General features: G+C 37.2%; 4 protein-coding genes across 4 annotated transcripts in view; 1 reads left to right on the top strand and 3 right to left on the bottom strand.

Moving 5' to 3' along the window:
• LOC107194686 overlaps nt 1-5,881 on the bottom strand; it is a 32,555-nt gene extending 26,674 nt beyond the window's left edge. The window contains 1 exon segment of the mRNA XM_015584346.1: nt 5,779-5,881. The gene's annotated coding sequence lies outside the window, so the exon portion shown is untranslated.
• Nucleotides 5,882-6,561: 680 nt separating this feature from the next.
• Nucleotides 6,562-7,406, bottom strand: LOC107194946 (ribonuclease P/MRP protein subunit POP5). Its single transcript, XM_015584655.1, has 4 exons — nt 7,329-7,406; nt 7,063-7,208; nt 6,820-6,989; nt 6,562-6,744 (listed from the first exon to the last, which is right to left on the bottom strand). The coding sequence occupies exons 1-4, from the start codon at nt 7,346-7,348 to the stop codon at nt 6,628-6,630; spliced, it is 453 nt and encodes a 150-aa protein (XP_015440141.1). The 5' UTR covers nt 7,349-7,406; the 3' UTR covers nt 6,562-6,627.
• Nucleotides 7,407-8,233: 827 nt separating this feature from the next.
• LOC107194845 (FGGY carbohydrate kinase domain-containing protein) lies at nt 8,234-10,766 on the top strand. Its single transcript, XM_015584551.1, has 10 exons — nt 8,234-8,450; nt 8,522-8,633; nt 8,710-8,947; nt 9,012-9,139; nt 9,338-9,520; nt 9,597-9,804; nt 9,879-10,029; nt 10,100-10,174; nt 10,253-10,530; nt 10,610-10,766. Exons 1-10 carry the CDS (start codon nt 8,274-8,276, stop codon nt 10,692-10,694), a joined length of 1,635 nt encoding a protein of 544 aa, XP_015440037.1. The 5' UTR covers nt 8,234-8,273; the 3' UTR covers nt 10,695-10,766.
• Nucleotides 10,767-12,350: 1,584 nt separating this feature from the next.
• Nucleotides 12,351-14,292, bottom strand: LOC107194941. Its single transcript, XM_015584651.1, has 5 exons — nt 14,119-14,292; nt 13,269-13,615; nt 12,913-13,184; nt 12,610-12,841; nt 12,351-12,523 (listed from the first exon to the last, which is right to left on the bottom strand). Exons 1-5 carry the CDS (start codon nt 14,142-14,144, stop codon nt 12,351-12,353), a joined length of 1,050 nt encoding a protein of 349 aa, XP_015440137.1. The 5' UTR covers nt 14,145-14,292.
• Between the last annotated feature and the right edge of the window lie 1,443 nt (nt 14,293-15,735).

The raw sequence follows: 15,735 nt of genomic DNA on the forward strand, positions 1-15,735 counted from the left end.
ATGGGAGTACGTGTACGTACTTACATAAGAATCGCCGACGATGCAGAGTCAGGATGATCATTTCGGGAAACGTGTTATCCCCCTCACAAGTACACTCGGCTTCTGCTAGGGGAAAAAGTGGCGTAGGACCAGGGGGACCTTCTACGACTTGATAAAATTTCAACTAACTGAAATAAATGTTAATTTAGCATAAATTTCAGTAATTCCCGAGACCAAGTCTTTACCTTACGCCACTTTTTCCCTTAGCGGAAGACGAGTTTGCACGTCGGCATTTTTTGTTTTCTATTTTTCGAGCGTCCACGACTCGTCACGGCGAACACAATTCGGCGGCGCTTTCTCCAAGCTTGAAACGATGGGAACACGAGCCCAGCGTTGAATAGCCGAGGATAATACGAGCGGAAAGTACATACACATGCATACATACACTTTGCATAATTCATGACCGGGGGCGATCTGTACGTTCGGATCAAACAATCAAGATCACTCTCGCCCTTCTCTAATAATTATTTTCCATCGTTGGCGTATATACCCATTGTTCCTGCGGCAAACTACCGTCCGTCCCGCGGCTGCTTTTCACAACCGGGCCGCATTGTTCCGACCACACGTTTATTCGAGACTTTTTTTTCTTCTTCGTTATGTTTACACAGCGATGTGTTCCCCGTATGCAGTTTCTTGCAGAGGATCGACGCGTGGTGAAAGGCGCAGCAACGTCTCGCGGTTCAACATTGTTGCACTTTTACGTTTCTTTTCCGGTGGACCCTGGCACAGTACGAAGAAAGTCAAATGCGTCACGAACGATACAAAAGGGAATCAAAGTGCCGTGGGGAAATTTGTACACCGACGAGCAAAACTCTGCTTCCACTAGGGAAAAAACTGGCGTAGGGTAAGGGCCTCGTAAAATTTGGTATCGGGAATTATTGAAATTTATGCTAAATTAACATTCGACTTAACATTTATTTCAGTGCTTGAAATAAATTTACCAAACGGTAGGAGGTTTTTCTTTTACGCCCCTTTTTTCCCCTAGTGGAAACCAACTTTACTCGTGGGTGTACATCCATCGTTCACGGTTGAATAGCGCCAGTGACTCGTTAAGTGCTCGTTGTAGAATATGTTACGTACAGTCCAGACGTATCAACCTACTGATTTCTGCAGCAGCGATCAAGAATCCGTTAGTGGTTCGCGAAGCAAAGTCTACTCACAGAAAGGTCTCGTTAAGTGCTCATAGTGGTCTAACGAATGTCTTCGAGAGAATCGTGCAACAAAAACTTCATCCTCGCAGGGTCACTTCTGGCGGGCTCGTAGTAGAGTGTCCACTTAATGGGAAAACTCGTGACGAGAGGTAATCGAGGGTCACCGTGTCAACGTGTGCACACGACGCATGCCAGTGTATGCGCTCGACGGGCCCACGCGTGTAATTCACGATGTAACGCTTCCCATCCCACACGATCAATTCATACCCGGTTTCTCGACTCCCGATAATAATACGCCGCGCTTTCCATAAATTCATTACGCTAATAGGGCCTCGCTGCTCGAGCGACGATGGGACCCGTTGCATCCGCTCTGCACTTTGCGTCCCCAGAAAAATTCTGACTTCGGGACGAGTCGTCTATAATTACACGAGTTAATCTGTACATGACCGAATCTTTCGAATTATGAATGTTTTGTTATTAACACTAGGTCTACGGGCACTTATCGTGTAGGTATCTCCACGGCACGAATCAACGAACCCGCAGATTTTCTTTAAAAAAAACAACTTATTTTATATAATACACAATTTATGATCTCTGAAATTAATGCATAGCTATAGAGATAGGTATACCACATAGAGAATTTCGAGGTTAGAAAGCATTCGAAATGCGTCGAAATGACGCGTCCCGTAAACCTAGTGTTAAGAAAAAAAGGGCATTCTTGCAATTCCGTGTCATAATTAAAAGAACAACTAAAAGCGAGGAATACACTAACCTAAAAACGTATGCTCGAAACAGAGATTGATGGGGAACAGTTTCTCTGTACGCGTCGGGACGATCGGGAAGATTCACGGTGGCTAAAAGCAGGAAAGCTCGGTGTCAGGCAGCCGTAAATTATTCTCGTCCGGCGTAAACATTCAACGAGTCTCGTTTACATGTACACGTCGGACCGGGGACCACGAGGAAAGAAAGAAAGTTCCACTTTTACCGCGATTCCTTTTACACTGCCGCGAAGCTTTCGAGACGCAGCGCAGCCGAAACGTTGTCGCGTCGTCAATAATACTAAATTCCTTGGATTCGTAACGAAAAATAGAGACAATATACAGAATTTATAACACAACCGCGTAATACACAGAAGTGTATTAAGTAGGCTACAACGGTGTTACACTTGACTCGTTTTAATGTCTTTATCGTTTCCGTACGTATACACGGTGTTCCAAGAGTTTACGTTCCGAAGGCTTATCTGATTTCAAAACTCTTGAAGGAAAATATCAGATCAACATTCTTTTGTAAATGAAGAATTAGATTGGGGGATCGAGTGGTAAAATTTAATTGGCTTACGTAATTCGAGCAATTGATCGCGAAGAAATCTAAATACAATGGGAACTCGACGGCGGTCGATAGAACTGGAACGCAATTTGGACAATTCACACACCTTTTACGTATGTTCATCTTATGTTTGCCCCAGTTGCTCGTCAGTGCGACTGATTTACACGCGCAAAATGGATTATCACGAAAGTCATTCTTTCCCGCCGACAAACGCCGAATGCGTTTCTCGAGTCAAAAATAGATATCAAAAAAAACCTTTACGAATTGCGCGCCCTCTACGGTTGCTTTGAACTGAAATGCAATCAACCGTGTGTTCCAGCAGAGAGAAACAAAGTAATTACGATATTTTCCATTTTTTTTTCTGAACACTCGGTATATATTCTCGGTGTTTGTGCCTTGCTTTTTATTTTTTTATTGCGGACGACCGCGTTGAAAAGTGAAATAATTAGGGGGTTTCGAACCGCTCCACTGAAAGCGAGGTATGTCGTTATATTCGACGGCCTCAAGCCGGCTTCGAAATAAACGATACAATCTGCAAATAACTTCGCTTTCATGGATTACGTAATGGTCATCCTTATGCCCTACTTGCGATACATTGCGAAACACGAGGGTGGGGATTTATGTAATAAATTGTGGAAAAAACGGTCGAGCATATTAAATATCCCACGGCTACGAGATCGTGTATTCGCAGCTTATTGGAAACGCAAATGGCGCGAGACAATTTTCAAATATTACCTTGACTTCTTAATTACTGTTCAAAGACAATTATCGAGAACCTATTAAGTATCGCTACTGAACGTAATAATTATTTGTTGAATTGAATATTAAAGGGTTAATATCGATATACGTTATTATTTACACTAGACTCACCTTTCGGATTCTATGAAACAGGCCGTTCACTCACAACCTTAATACGATTTACTTCCGTTTTAAGAAATAATAGTAGTAATTCGTTGATATTAAACTCGGTTTTATACTGGTCCGAACGATAGGGCCCGCTTAAATTAAGTCGTTTTGTAGAGGACGCTATCGCCGACGATTACACGAGCTTATCTACCCTTCCGCGACTAGCTCGTCTCTACTATGTAAACTCAGCCTAATGAATAGCCTCCATAAAGATCACAAAATTATTCGTGCGCGGCAAGATGCGTGTATTCTATCCTAACGCGGACAAAATACCATCCTCCAGTTACTTACCGTACGAAATCTTATATTGCATAAGAAAATTTATTTACCGATAAGTCCCAGAAGGTTCAAAAATATTTTTAAATAACTGTTATACGGGTAGTATCATTTAAATCAATAATGGAAAGACAAGAGTCCACATTTTAATTAATTAACAAAGGGTGAGTACTCTGGAGACACTTAAACACGCCTCTTAACTGAGTGACACAATAAACCTAGTATATTCTGCGTCCATCTGGTAACCAATTAAAATACTTTTAACATTTTATTAGATCGAGTGGTAACTAGGTCTCATTCGTCTTCCTCAAATTGATTCTTTTGTATAAGACAATTTACGATTATGATCAGTCTATTGTATATGTCTCGTTATTAGAATAGATCCTACATTTTCTCCATCCTTGGTGGAAGGTACTGAACGACTCACCCAAACCTTAACTGATATTTAAAAGAAAGAATATAAATGAAGAGTTTTTTACTCACTTGGAATAATTATATAAGCGATCAAGACAAATGAAACACCCTGTATATAAACATCACGGTCGAGACACTGTTACAGACGCGAACATCAGGGACACGTATGCAAGTGCAACGATTTAAAAGCGGATGAATTCGAGATGACAGGAAGCAGTTACAGTCGCTGGTCAAATGTAGGCGTAGACCGCGGGTTAATTGACAAATCGATAGCTCTCCGAACATCGAGTTAATCGGGTGAAAGACCCCTTCGCGGTACCTACCCGAGAGAAACACAAAAGAAACCCTCCTCGACCCGACCATTAAAGCCGTCGACGAAAACAATTTCGCCAATTCCCTGGCGGAAAGCATGACCGCAATATTATTTCTGACTGAGTGTATTGTAATCCAGTGGAGGAGGGTTGGGCCCAAGAGACACACAAAAAAAAAAATTGGTCCCGACTACATACGCACGCACAACGAGCGGGAATAACGTCTGCTCGGTATATGCAGCTTCCGAGTGGCCTGCGCCAGAAGCTCGAGAACGATTTCCAAATAAAATTACGTGGGAACACCGTACAGTCTGAACTTCGCTATTTCTGGGCGGTTGCGATTCCATTTCGAATTTCTCGACCGCACTATCGAACACAGAGATGGACGATGAGAATTTAAGACGCCTTACTAACCGTCATTCTGTGTTTTGAAACCGTTTATCGTATTGTTCAGTACAATGTACATCCGTTCCCAATTAGATGATAAGAATATAATAAACAATGTTATGGTGTACACTTTTTCACGACAGTTTTTGGATACCTTACTTGTCGCTGGAAAATTTTCAATCTATAAGAAGTACTTGATATTAATGTATTATCCTACAGTGAAAATAAACGTTTGACAACTGCGTAATGATAGACAGTTTCTAAAACGTATTACAGAAAACTACCGTTGCATGATGCTTTTTCATGTCTACATACATTGAAGTTTATTAACGGAACCTGTCAATATGTATACATACAAAAAACCTGGTCTATAATTCGACGAATACATACACGAATTCGTTTTCTTTTTCGAATCTGTACACATATGATTAGGATCGCGGACTTTTGAACATCGTTCCTACCGACAATCTCTGTTACCTAACAATATTCCACTCAAAACTGTTTGTTCGTTTTGATCGTATTCTTTGGGATATTGTTGAATATGAATATGATTGTCGTTACGATGATAAAATTTCCGTTTCAAGTATGACCGATCACTGTTAAGATACCACTTTATCGTGTTCGTATCAGTGCACAAAACATACCCGATTAAACACAAGTGACAGTCGTAAGGAAACTAATTACCGGAGGCTCGATACCCTCCCACTTGTTCTTATTGCTAGAGATAATATCTGTCAGCGAAGGGAGCGTCGCCACTGATTTTACAAATCGATCGTTCCATTCAGAGCTACATGAACACTAGGAACATCCTCTAACGAAGATATCCGATAAACTGTTCAAGCTGTTGCGAAAAAAAAATGGAAAGACCGTGACAATCGAACGTATCAACGAATCCCGTGTACATCCCTCGAAACGGCGCGCAACGAAATCGATAACCTATACGAGCTAGGACATTCTGTGTCTCTTACCTCAAACGAAAGTTGGATTCTCGTTGCAATAACTGAATAATGTTCTAATTTCCTGGCTGTCCGTCTGTCGGATTCCAGGCGAGGCACATTTGTACGCGGAACGAAAATGGGCCGGTTTCTTTAAGGTGTGCCGGTGGACTTTTCTCTCGCGAATTTCACACAAAGAAAAAAAGCTAGCTCGAGTGAACTGAATAATTGTCGAGACAATGAAACTCTTGTGGTTGGCTACTGCTTTCGGGTTTGATAAATTCGCGTGTTTTACCGTGCGGATTCTCGTTCGACGGACTCACAAATCTCTGCTAGATTATACTCGCTTATACACAATCACCGCACCACTTCAAGAGCACCTTCGCGGATCGACTGGCAACTATATCCGTACTACAAACCATCGTTGCCCACCTCGAGAACCGGAGCAATGGCTCTTTCCAGCAACAACCAGCGACAACTGGCGACGGCCAGCAACGACCCCTACGCGCACCCTCCATCGAACGGTAAACTAGAAGTACACGACGAACCGGTGGTGGTTGAAAATTCGAATTGTTCGCGCCTTATCCAAAAGCAGCGATTCGTTAACACAGCCATGCCTTTAGATTCGTGAACATTTTTTCTGTTTACAGAATTGATAAACTAATTCAATAATGTGCAATACAGACATAACCATGATAATAATATTATTAATGGGTAGATTTCCAAACATCCTTTATACTGTGCTTAGTCAATTTCAATGTACTTTGACACTCAACAGGGCAAACTTTGATATTTAAATACATTAAATATCGTTAGACAGTTGTTTTATTAGATTTGCACATACATATATACAAATATAGGATTTTGAGTGTAAATAAAAATTCAAGTACAATCTTTCATAGCTGGAGCCAAGGTCATCAAAGCATTTTGCATATTTTTTCTTTCAATGTCAGTTCTCAGGCTATACCACATTTGTTCTAATTTCTTTTGCTGATATTTCTATTAAATTGAATTGCATGTAAGTACTGTAAGAACTCGGAATTTAGCTTGTGTATATTTAAGAAATTGATGTACCTTGATGAAGAGGAAACAGTGCTTTAGTGTTGCTCCCACATAGAGTATTTTTACTGACACTAAACGTCCAGCAATGTCATTTATCAGTGGAATTGATTCTAATAAAAATTTATGAGGTCCATGTCTCGTTTTCACTAGTGCTATTTTCGTATGAATATTACAATATTTTGCTAAAAAGAAAAAAAATAGAAAACCATAATGTAATGTAATCGTAAATAAAATATGTTATAAATATTATGTTACCACTAAAACCAGCTTTCATCGCGGCGACACCAAAATCACCGTACAATTGTTGTACTTTTTGTTGTATAGCAACATGCAAAGATGTGGTTTTCAACGGAAATGGTTTATCAGACTTATCACCGAGTGTTATTTCGAATGTTATATATCTGCGAATACACTTTACGTTATTGTAACAAATGAAAGATATTCATAAACACTGTGAAACATTTTATTTACAGTGAATAATAAAAAAAAAATATTAATTATTTAGTAAGCTGTTTCATTACCTGTTCTTAAAGCGAACCATCTTTTAGGTTATGCATCAACTAGAATGAACAATTTATCACAAAAACATCACACAAGGATAAATCAAACGCTAATCACATGAATGGAAAATTTTATAGTAATTAATAAAACGCTGTCGACAAATTATACACTGTGCATGGATGTGTGACAGAAAAACATTCCCACGTGTGTTGCTTTCGGTTACTCAGTAGATAAGGTTCAGCTAGGTCGCTGTCAAACACACGCACATGTCGTGCAACATGGAATATACTTCCAACACTATTTTCCAACGATCGGGTTTCCGAATTTACATACATAATGTATTGTTAAGGTTTTATTTCCACGAATGTTCTCTTCTTAGAAATTTAGTGAAAAATTCAATGCAATTTTATATAGAACGTTTAGAAAGTGACGTTCCGTACTATGGAACAACATAGCGAATTATTCAAGGTAACGGACACAGAATTTTTTGTGTACACCTGTTCCTTGTACGGAGATACGTGTCATCGGTCTTACGTAATATTGTTGTACATACGTTACTTTGCTTAAGCATTAATCCTATTGATTCGATATTGTTATACCGCGTCATATTTAATACTCGTTTAGAAGCTTCAATAATTATTAGCACAGAAAGGTTCTCTCTTTAATTATTTACTTTCTCTATAACATTATATCTTCCTCTGTGAGTGCAATAAAGAATATTTTTAGTGGAAATAGATTCTTCCTTGTGTTACTGGCCATTGAATATTTCTTAATCCTACCAGTGTTATCTCAGGGTCATGTGATATTAAAAAGTAACTCTGTGATTACAGTAAAGCTCTGTTGATAACGACTCTGTACTCCTAATTTACAGCTTATAATGATTCTGTTCTGAATAGAACATTCAGTTAGCCTCTGTTGACGAAAGACATACCAACATTCAGGAGATTGCTTCAACAGAATAGAGTATGGACTACTTTGTGGGTGTGGATGTTGGAACAGGAAGTGCCCGGGCTGCTCTGGTATCCCCAAAAGGGAAGATAGTAAAGTTGGCAACATGTCCACTTGAAATTTTTCATCCTGCTCCTAATTTTTATGAACAATCGTCTGACAATATTTGGAGTGCAGTCATACACGTGGTGAAGGTACTGTGAAAGACATTTTATAAATTATAACACTTGTTATAAGAGTGTAATATTTTGTGTTTCATTTATAGTCTGTGGTGGCTGATGTCTCTGCAGATAATGTGAAGGGCATTGGATTTGATGCTACTTGTTCATTAGTGGCAATAGATAAGACAGGATCACCAGTCACAGTTAGTCCAACAGGTATATAGAAAAACCAACTATAACTGTGATCCTACTCGAGCAAAACAGGCTTCTATCATTGTAATTCTTTGTACAGGGGAAGACAAACAGAATGTTATATTATGGATGGATCACAGAGCACAGGAGGAAGCAGATTTCATAAATGCTCAAGGCCATGAAATGCTTCAGTATGTTGGCGGGAAAGTGTCCTTGGAAATGGAGACCCCTAAAATGTTATGGCTAAAGAAAAATCTACCTTCATCCTGGAACCGTGCAGCATTGCTGTTTGACCTGCCTGATTTCCTAACATGGAAAGCAACTGGTTCTGAATCAAGGTAATCTTATCATATCAGCAAAAAAAGTTAAGAAAGATAATATAACTTGGTAATGTGATTTCAGGTCTTTATGCTCTTTAGTATGCAAGTGGAATTATAATGCTGGTCCAGATGGTGACAATGGATGGAATGAAGAATTTTTCGATCAAATTCAGTTGAGAGATCTTAAGAGAGATAATTGGAGGAAAATAGGTATTGATAACAATTTTTCAAATTGGTAGAAGTTAATTCCACAGGCATCAGTTCGTATCTAAATAATTAACAAATAAACTAAAAAAAATGTCACTTCTGCGAGGGTAGCTTTTGATGAGTTAACGAATATATTTTATGTTCAAACAGATAATATGAAACTAATACTTTATTTTAACAAAGAGAACTATTAATACAAAGGTAATGATGTGAGGACCCCCGGGGATCCCGTTGACCAAGGATTGTCAGCTAAAGCTGCATCCGATTTAGGACTTCTAAAGGGAACTGCCGTGGGTACATCTCTTATCGATGCGCATGCCGGGGGACTTGGTATGATAGGTTGCTCCGTGCCTGGCGTAAGTCCCAATTTACAGAGGAGATTAGGTGAAGTCTATTTCTAATATACACTTTTTGCTCGTTACTCTTGCAACGTTCTTGCAATATTCTGTTTAATTTGCAGCATTAATTTGTGGCACGTCAACTTGCCACATGATAGTTAACGAGAGGAAGCTTTTTGTCAATGGCGTCTGGGGACCATATTACAGTGCCATGATTCCAGGATTATGGTTAAACGAAGGTGGACAAAGCGCGACCGGAAAGTTATTAGATCACATAATTGACACTCATCCTGCAACACCAGGGATTTTAAAAAGCTTAAGTGGAAATAGGTAAGTTTATTTATACCTCAAAGAAATCTGTGTACCTCGACAGATTCTTTTACCTTTATTGTACTGTTCTCTAGGCACATACAGCAATACTTATCCGAACTATTGCAAACAATGGCAGATCAGAAAGGTTTAAAAAATGTTTCATACTTAACAAAAGAGATTCACGTTTGGCCTGATTACCATGGGAATCGCTCGCCACTGGCTGATCCAACCCTCAAAGGAATGGTAAAAACACTTTTTTACATAATTGAAGAATCAGTCTTTGCGTAAATTTTCATTGTTAAGTATTATACAGGTGTCAGGGCTGTCTCTGTCCGTTGATGAAGAGAATCTGGCATTACTTTACTTGGCAACAGTACAAGCATTGACGGTATGATACGGTTACAGCACTATGTATTACAAATATTACAGCTAATAGCATAAAAAGCATTTGAAATTTTTCCAACAGTATGGTACGAAGTACATTTTAGAAACATTAGAAGCTGCTGGTCACAATGTAGAGGACTTACTAGTCTGTGGAGGTTTAAGCCAGAATCCATTGTTCATTCAGATACAGGCGGATGTTTTAGGTTTACCTGTACTCTGTCCCATTGAGAAGGAATCAGTGTTGATAGGTGCAGCGATTCTTGGATCTTATGCAGCAGGAAAGTTTAATACTATACATGATGCAATCAACACAATGGGAGGATCTGCAAATATCGTTAAACCACGAAATGAATGTTACAAGTAAGTTATTATTCTTATTAAAATGTACTTCAGTTATTAAAAAAATTTTAAGTGACTGTGTTACCTTTTCTTACTCAAGGTATCATCTCCAGAAATATCGAGTCTTTCGAAAAATGGTGCAGGATCAAGAAAATTACAGAGAAATTATGAACAACTTTTTGTAGTTACCACCACCAGTGTTATTGTATCTTCAAGTACAATGAAGAATCTCACGACGAGTATATCAATACAAGGAACACCGATTATACTGCTTTTTTTTATACATTAAAATATATTTTATGTATACGGTCGATCGTGGAAATATATTTTTGCTACAAATTTTCTCTTTTAATCCTTGTTTATAATAAAAAAAAATATATGTGGAATTAATTAGCTATGTTTCTTATCCTCACACATTAAACACGACGTGTAAAATTCTATTGCTTTATTTGGTATTTAAGTATTAATTTGAATTTTACATGTTTTACAATTTTTTCATTACAAATCTTTTGGTACAAAACACGCGTTACGTTTCTTATTGCATATTTCTTGCCATAGTTATTTAATAGTACTTGTACAAACTTACAACAATATTGCTATAGGATGAATCGTTATAAAAATATTAAAAATTCCTTATGAATGATTTCATTGAATATCACTATACAGGTTTATAAAATGAAATTATTAATTATTTAGAAAGTACTAGTACATAGTACACTTGGCGCAAATTTCACTTAACTTACGTTATAAAGAATATTTTTTTATCTTTCTAACTTGCAATAGATCATTTTTTTTACTATAAAAAGTAACGTCAGTATCACACAGTTCGCAAAATTTTCTAAAAAATTCTACAACCTTGATATTATATCCATTTTACAGATGTAATCCGAGAAACAAACGAAAATTATATTTGCATATCACAAAGTCGGTTTATCACAAGGTATTTCAGTGAATTAAAAGTGGAAAAACCGACAATAGTTAACTTACATTATAGTCGATTTGCAGTAAATTATTTAAAATAATACTGGTATAAAACTTTGGATAAAACTCTGGATCATTAAGTATTACAAACATTGTAAGTATGAATCATATAAACTGAATTGCCCACAGTCTCCTAATTTAATTCTAATCTAAATCGTGGTACTAATTGCACCTGATATTATAAATTTCACTTTCACTTAATTAATTTTTTGCAAGATGACAAATGAATGACATGATACTTCTTTGTAATGCATCCCATAAAATGTTTTTATGAGTATTGGCAACAGCTACATCAATAACATATTTCAATCGAATGTTCGAACTTCCGCTGATTTTTAAATAATTTTGTGTTATATCAATATCATCATCAGTCTTTTAGCAACTAATGTCAAACTAAGTTTATAGAAAAAGTGAAAAATCTTAAGCGAACAATACCCTTCAAATGCGCTTTAACAGATTCAAAACCCACATAATGATATAGTTCTAACTAGTCAACAATTGTCATAAACATTTAACTTGAAAATTATTTATATTTTGATATTTGGAAGACACAGAGTGCGTGTTTTAGTTAAACATTGTACTCCCCTTTTCACGAAGATATTTTTATAATATATATACATATCTTTTATACGTATTATATCTAGTTTTAATTTCAATAAGGCCGTTTGTGCAACTTGTGCAATTATGATACAATGAAATTGCCAATTTAAATGACAATTATCATTCTCCACTACTAAACATTAGTTCAACTTTCAATGTAATTTTTATCAAAAAAAATAAGTCATTCACTAACAATTGATATTGCTTGTAGTACTTGAGAAAGTAAACTAAGGTCAATAGTAACACTGAATTAAATTAATTCAGACAAAACGGTAACATTCTGCAATGTGATTAAGCATATACTGAAATGCCATGGAAGGAGACGTACCAAATCTCTGCCTCCACAAATGTTTGGCGATTATACGTTGTCCCAGATTGTGAGTAGTTTCTTGAATTTCTTCACAAATTTCAACACTGGTTTGCCAGATTGTTTCTAAGGATATAAATAATTTTATAAATAAGAACGCACGTTATACATAAGAATCGCAGTGTTCCTAAAAGAATGTGTATTATACATACCTAAGTTGCTGAAAAGTTTATTTTTACCAGGTGGATCAAATTTTTGCAGATGTTCTACACTAATCACCTTGTATTCCTTCAGTTCTCGCAACAATTCGTAGCTGCAGCACCGAGCTCGATTATTTGCCACAATATAACTACCTGGAGCACTGTGTTTTGTAATTTCCTTAAGAGCTTCCTTGACCATATTGCATTTATCAACTTCTCCTTGGGACTTCTCCATTTTAATCGGCTGCAACAGAGAGGTAGTAAAAACAAGAGGAATTAAATTGAAGTGATATCTACATACGATCTATGTAATACCTCTGGAACTGCTTCAATCATGTGTAACCACATACGAGTTGGCACAGTGTTTGCCTCTGCAATGCAGACAATTGTATGGGAATTGTTATTGCGTTTCTTAGCAGTGGTTACATCAGAAGGATTCTGTGTCATATAACCGTTAGGAAATTCGTCCACAATTAGTATTGCACTTTGACCACCAAGAACCCAATCTTGGGGATGAGTTGCTACATAATTTTCAGAGACCTCATCACACCTCTCGTATACTTTCTTAACTACATGTTTCTTTACTTCTAGAAGAGAATCAGCACATGTATAATCACCTTCGAATATATTACCACAGATAACTACAAAATTTTATGCAAATCTATATATACCTAAGTAATTGGCAGTAAGTTCACTAGGTATCATTTGACACCATCCTAATATCAGCTGAAGGCACATTTTCAGGTCACATTTGATACCAAAGAAAAAAGAATTCTCTCTTATAGATTGTTTCCTGGCACAATTGGGGCAGGACCAACTGTACTTGTCTACAATTCTTGCTTGGTTCCAAGCCAAACTCCTTCCTTTACATTCTGGATGAGGGCAATTGGAGACGGTTCTAATCAAACTCATTTCTTTCAACCATCCACACAATTCTCCCTCATGTCCCTGTTGCAACATTGGACGTACCACAACATCGAAGTATCCCCCTTGATCTCCAAAACGCTCCACACATTGTCTAAAAAAAAAACAGAATTCTGCTTAGTATCGTACGATATTAGAGAATCTGATTAAAAAGTTTGATTAATCGAATTTTAATAAAATTGGAAAGTTTTTATTTGTCTGGGAAATTAAAATGTTTCGACATAAATCGTTTCTGTTATGGATCCACCAATTTACGCAGCACACGACTTACATAACATGATTCAAAATCAAATCGGAGTACGTTTGATCCTACGTGAATGAAACAAATTCGCGGCTTCCATTGTGCATGAGCGGTTGGGGAGAAAAATCAATACTCTCCTGGGTTAAATATAACTTTGTTATCCTTAATATAATAAGGGAGAAGTTGTTGGAATGTCACGTGTGTGAAGGAAGAAAATCAATCGTATCTCAAAAAGAAAAGTAAAGTAGGTACGTATGATGTTACAAAGGAATAATTCAATAGAGAAATCTTTTTCGTGTAGCAGAAGCAACAAGTACAATCGAATCCAAACTATTCTAATGCACCGGATGCATTACCTGGCTTTGACTTTTGCGTTTTTCATTTTCGATGTAGAAACCGCACACGTCCAACACTAGACAATTCCAACGGATCGAACAGAAGTCTATAACATTTTTTAAACAAACTAAAATGTAAACAAAAACGAGGAAACCAACAAGGAACCACAAAAGATCGCGGAGTAACGTCGACGTTACGCATCCATCGCGAAGCGACTTGTAGTCAATCTCGCGACAGGAATATGGTACTAGTTTGCTAGTACCTTGGACGTTTTGTGGTAGATGGCATCACGAACCTTTTTGACTACATTTATTATTAATCATCGCGTATTATAAATTATAAAATATTAATCTTCGAATGATGTTGCCTGGATCTGTTTTGATTTACTAATTCTTAAATTAATGTATCATTACTAGACTCAATTAGACAAGCAACTTTAAAGCGAAAGAAGTCAGTTTCGATTAAATACTTTGTATTTCTTCTTTGTTTTTTTTTTATTATGAACATGTTTTACAAAGCAAAATTGTGTAATGGTGGTAATGGATGTCGGTGGAGGCTGGAAACTACAGAATCAGTGTGTTGGTGGGCCACAATTTAATAAGAATGCCAGAAAAGTGAGTGCGGATAAAGGGGCATCGGCGCGGTAATATAAAAAGTACTCTCCAAGAAACAGCATGAAGGATTAGGCCGGCACATTCATTCACCACTTGTTCTAGATACACTCAAATTACACTGCACTTTCATATGTATGCATTTAAAACAATGAACATACGATTCGTATTTTCCGCTTCAATGTTTTAACTCCACCTGGATGTTTCAAATGTCCATTACTCAATCTATGCTTTTCTGAGAAGTCTACCGCAATATAAGAGCTGATCACTTTTGTACGCTTCTTTCACAATTATACTTTTGATCGGTTGGTTCCGGTCATCGAAATAAAAATAAACTTTTTTCTTTTTCTTTGTTTCTTCGCGACTGCAATTATTGCTACCTTCGTCTAAACGTTGTACGAAATAGATTGAATACTTTTGTCTTACAATACAAAATATATACTCCAAAGGATAAATGTTTGTAGATGATTACGACTCCAAATGTAATCATTACGCGTTTCAACTGTTCGATTACCATTTCTTTATAGGTAAGTGACAAAAGTAGCACAAGAAGCCACCTAAACATCAGTAAACCTGTCCAATTCGCGCAATCTCCGAGACAACAATAATACTCTAATGAAAAATTAATTATATAAATTCCGCTGTGTTGTCACACACACACACTGGTCTAACGTGAAGAAAAAAAAAATGATAGGTCAATATCGATGATAAATTCTTTTTGTTTCTTTTAATGATTGATGAAAAAATCAATCGTGTACATTCGGGCTTCTAGAGAGGGAACGCACGCAGTTCCACCTCTCGTGAAATAGTAGTGATTCGTGATGTCACACTGAACTCTATTTAATATTTACAAATGAGATCGATCATTAAAAAGTAATGAGCAATTATCTTGTTCCATCTTTTTTTTCCCGTGGTTTCTTTTAATACATCGTGGGTGCGTGCATAGGAAGGCGCAGTCCAAATGATGGTTTCACAACAAAAGTATTATTCAGTCATACCACACCCTGCGAGAGCCGACGAGACCGT

This window comes from Dufourea novaeangliae, unplaced genomic scaffold (genome assembly GCF_001272555.1).
Source record: "Dufourea novaeangliae isolate 0120121106 unplaced genomic scaffold, ASM127255v1 scaffold8, whole genome shotgun sequence".
Classification (NCBI taxonomy): domain Eukaryota; kingdom Metazoa; phylum Arthropoda; class Insecta; order Hymenoptera; family Halictidae; genus Dufourea; species Dufourea novaeangliae.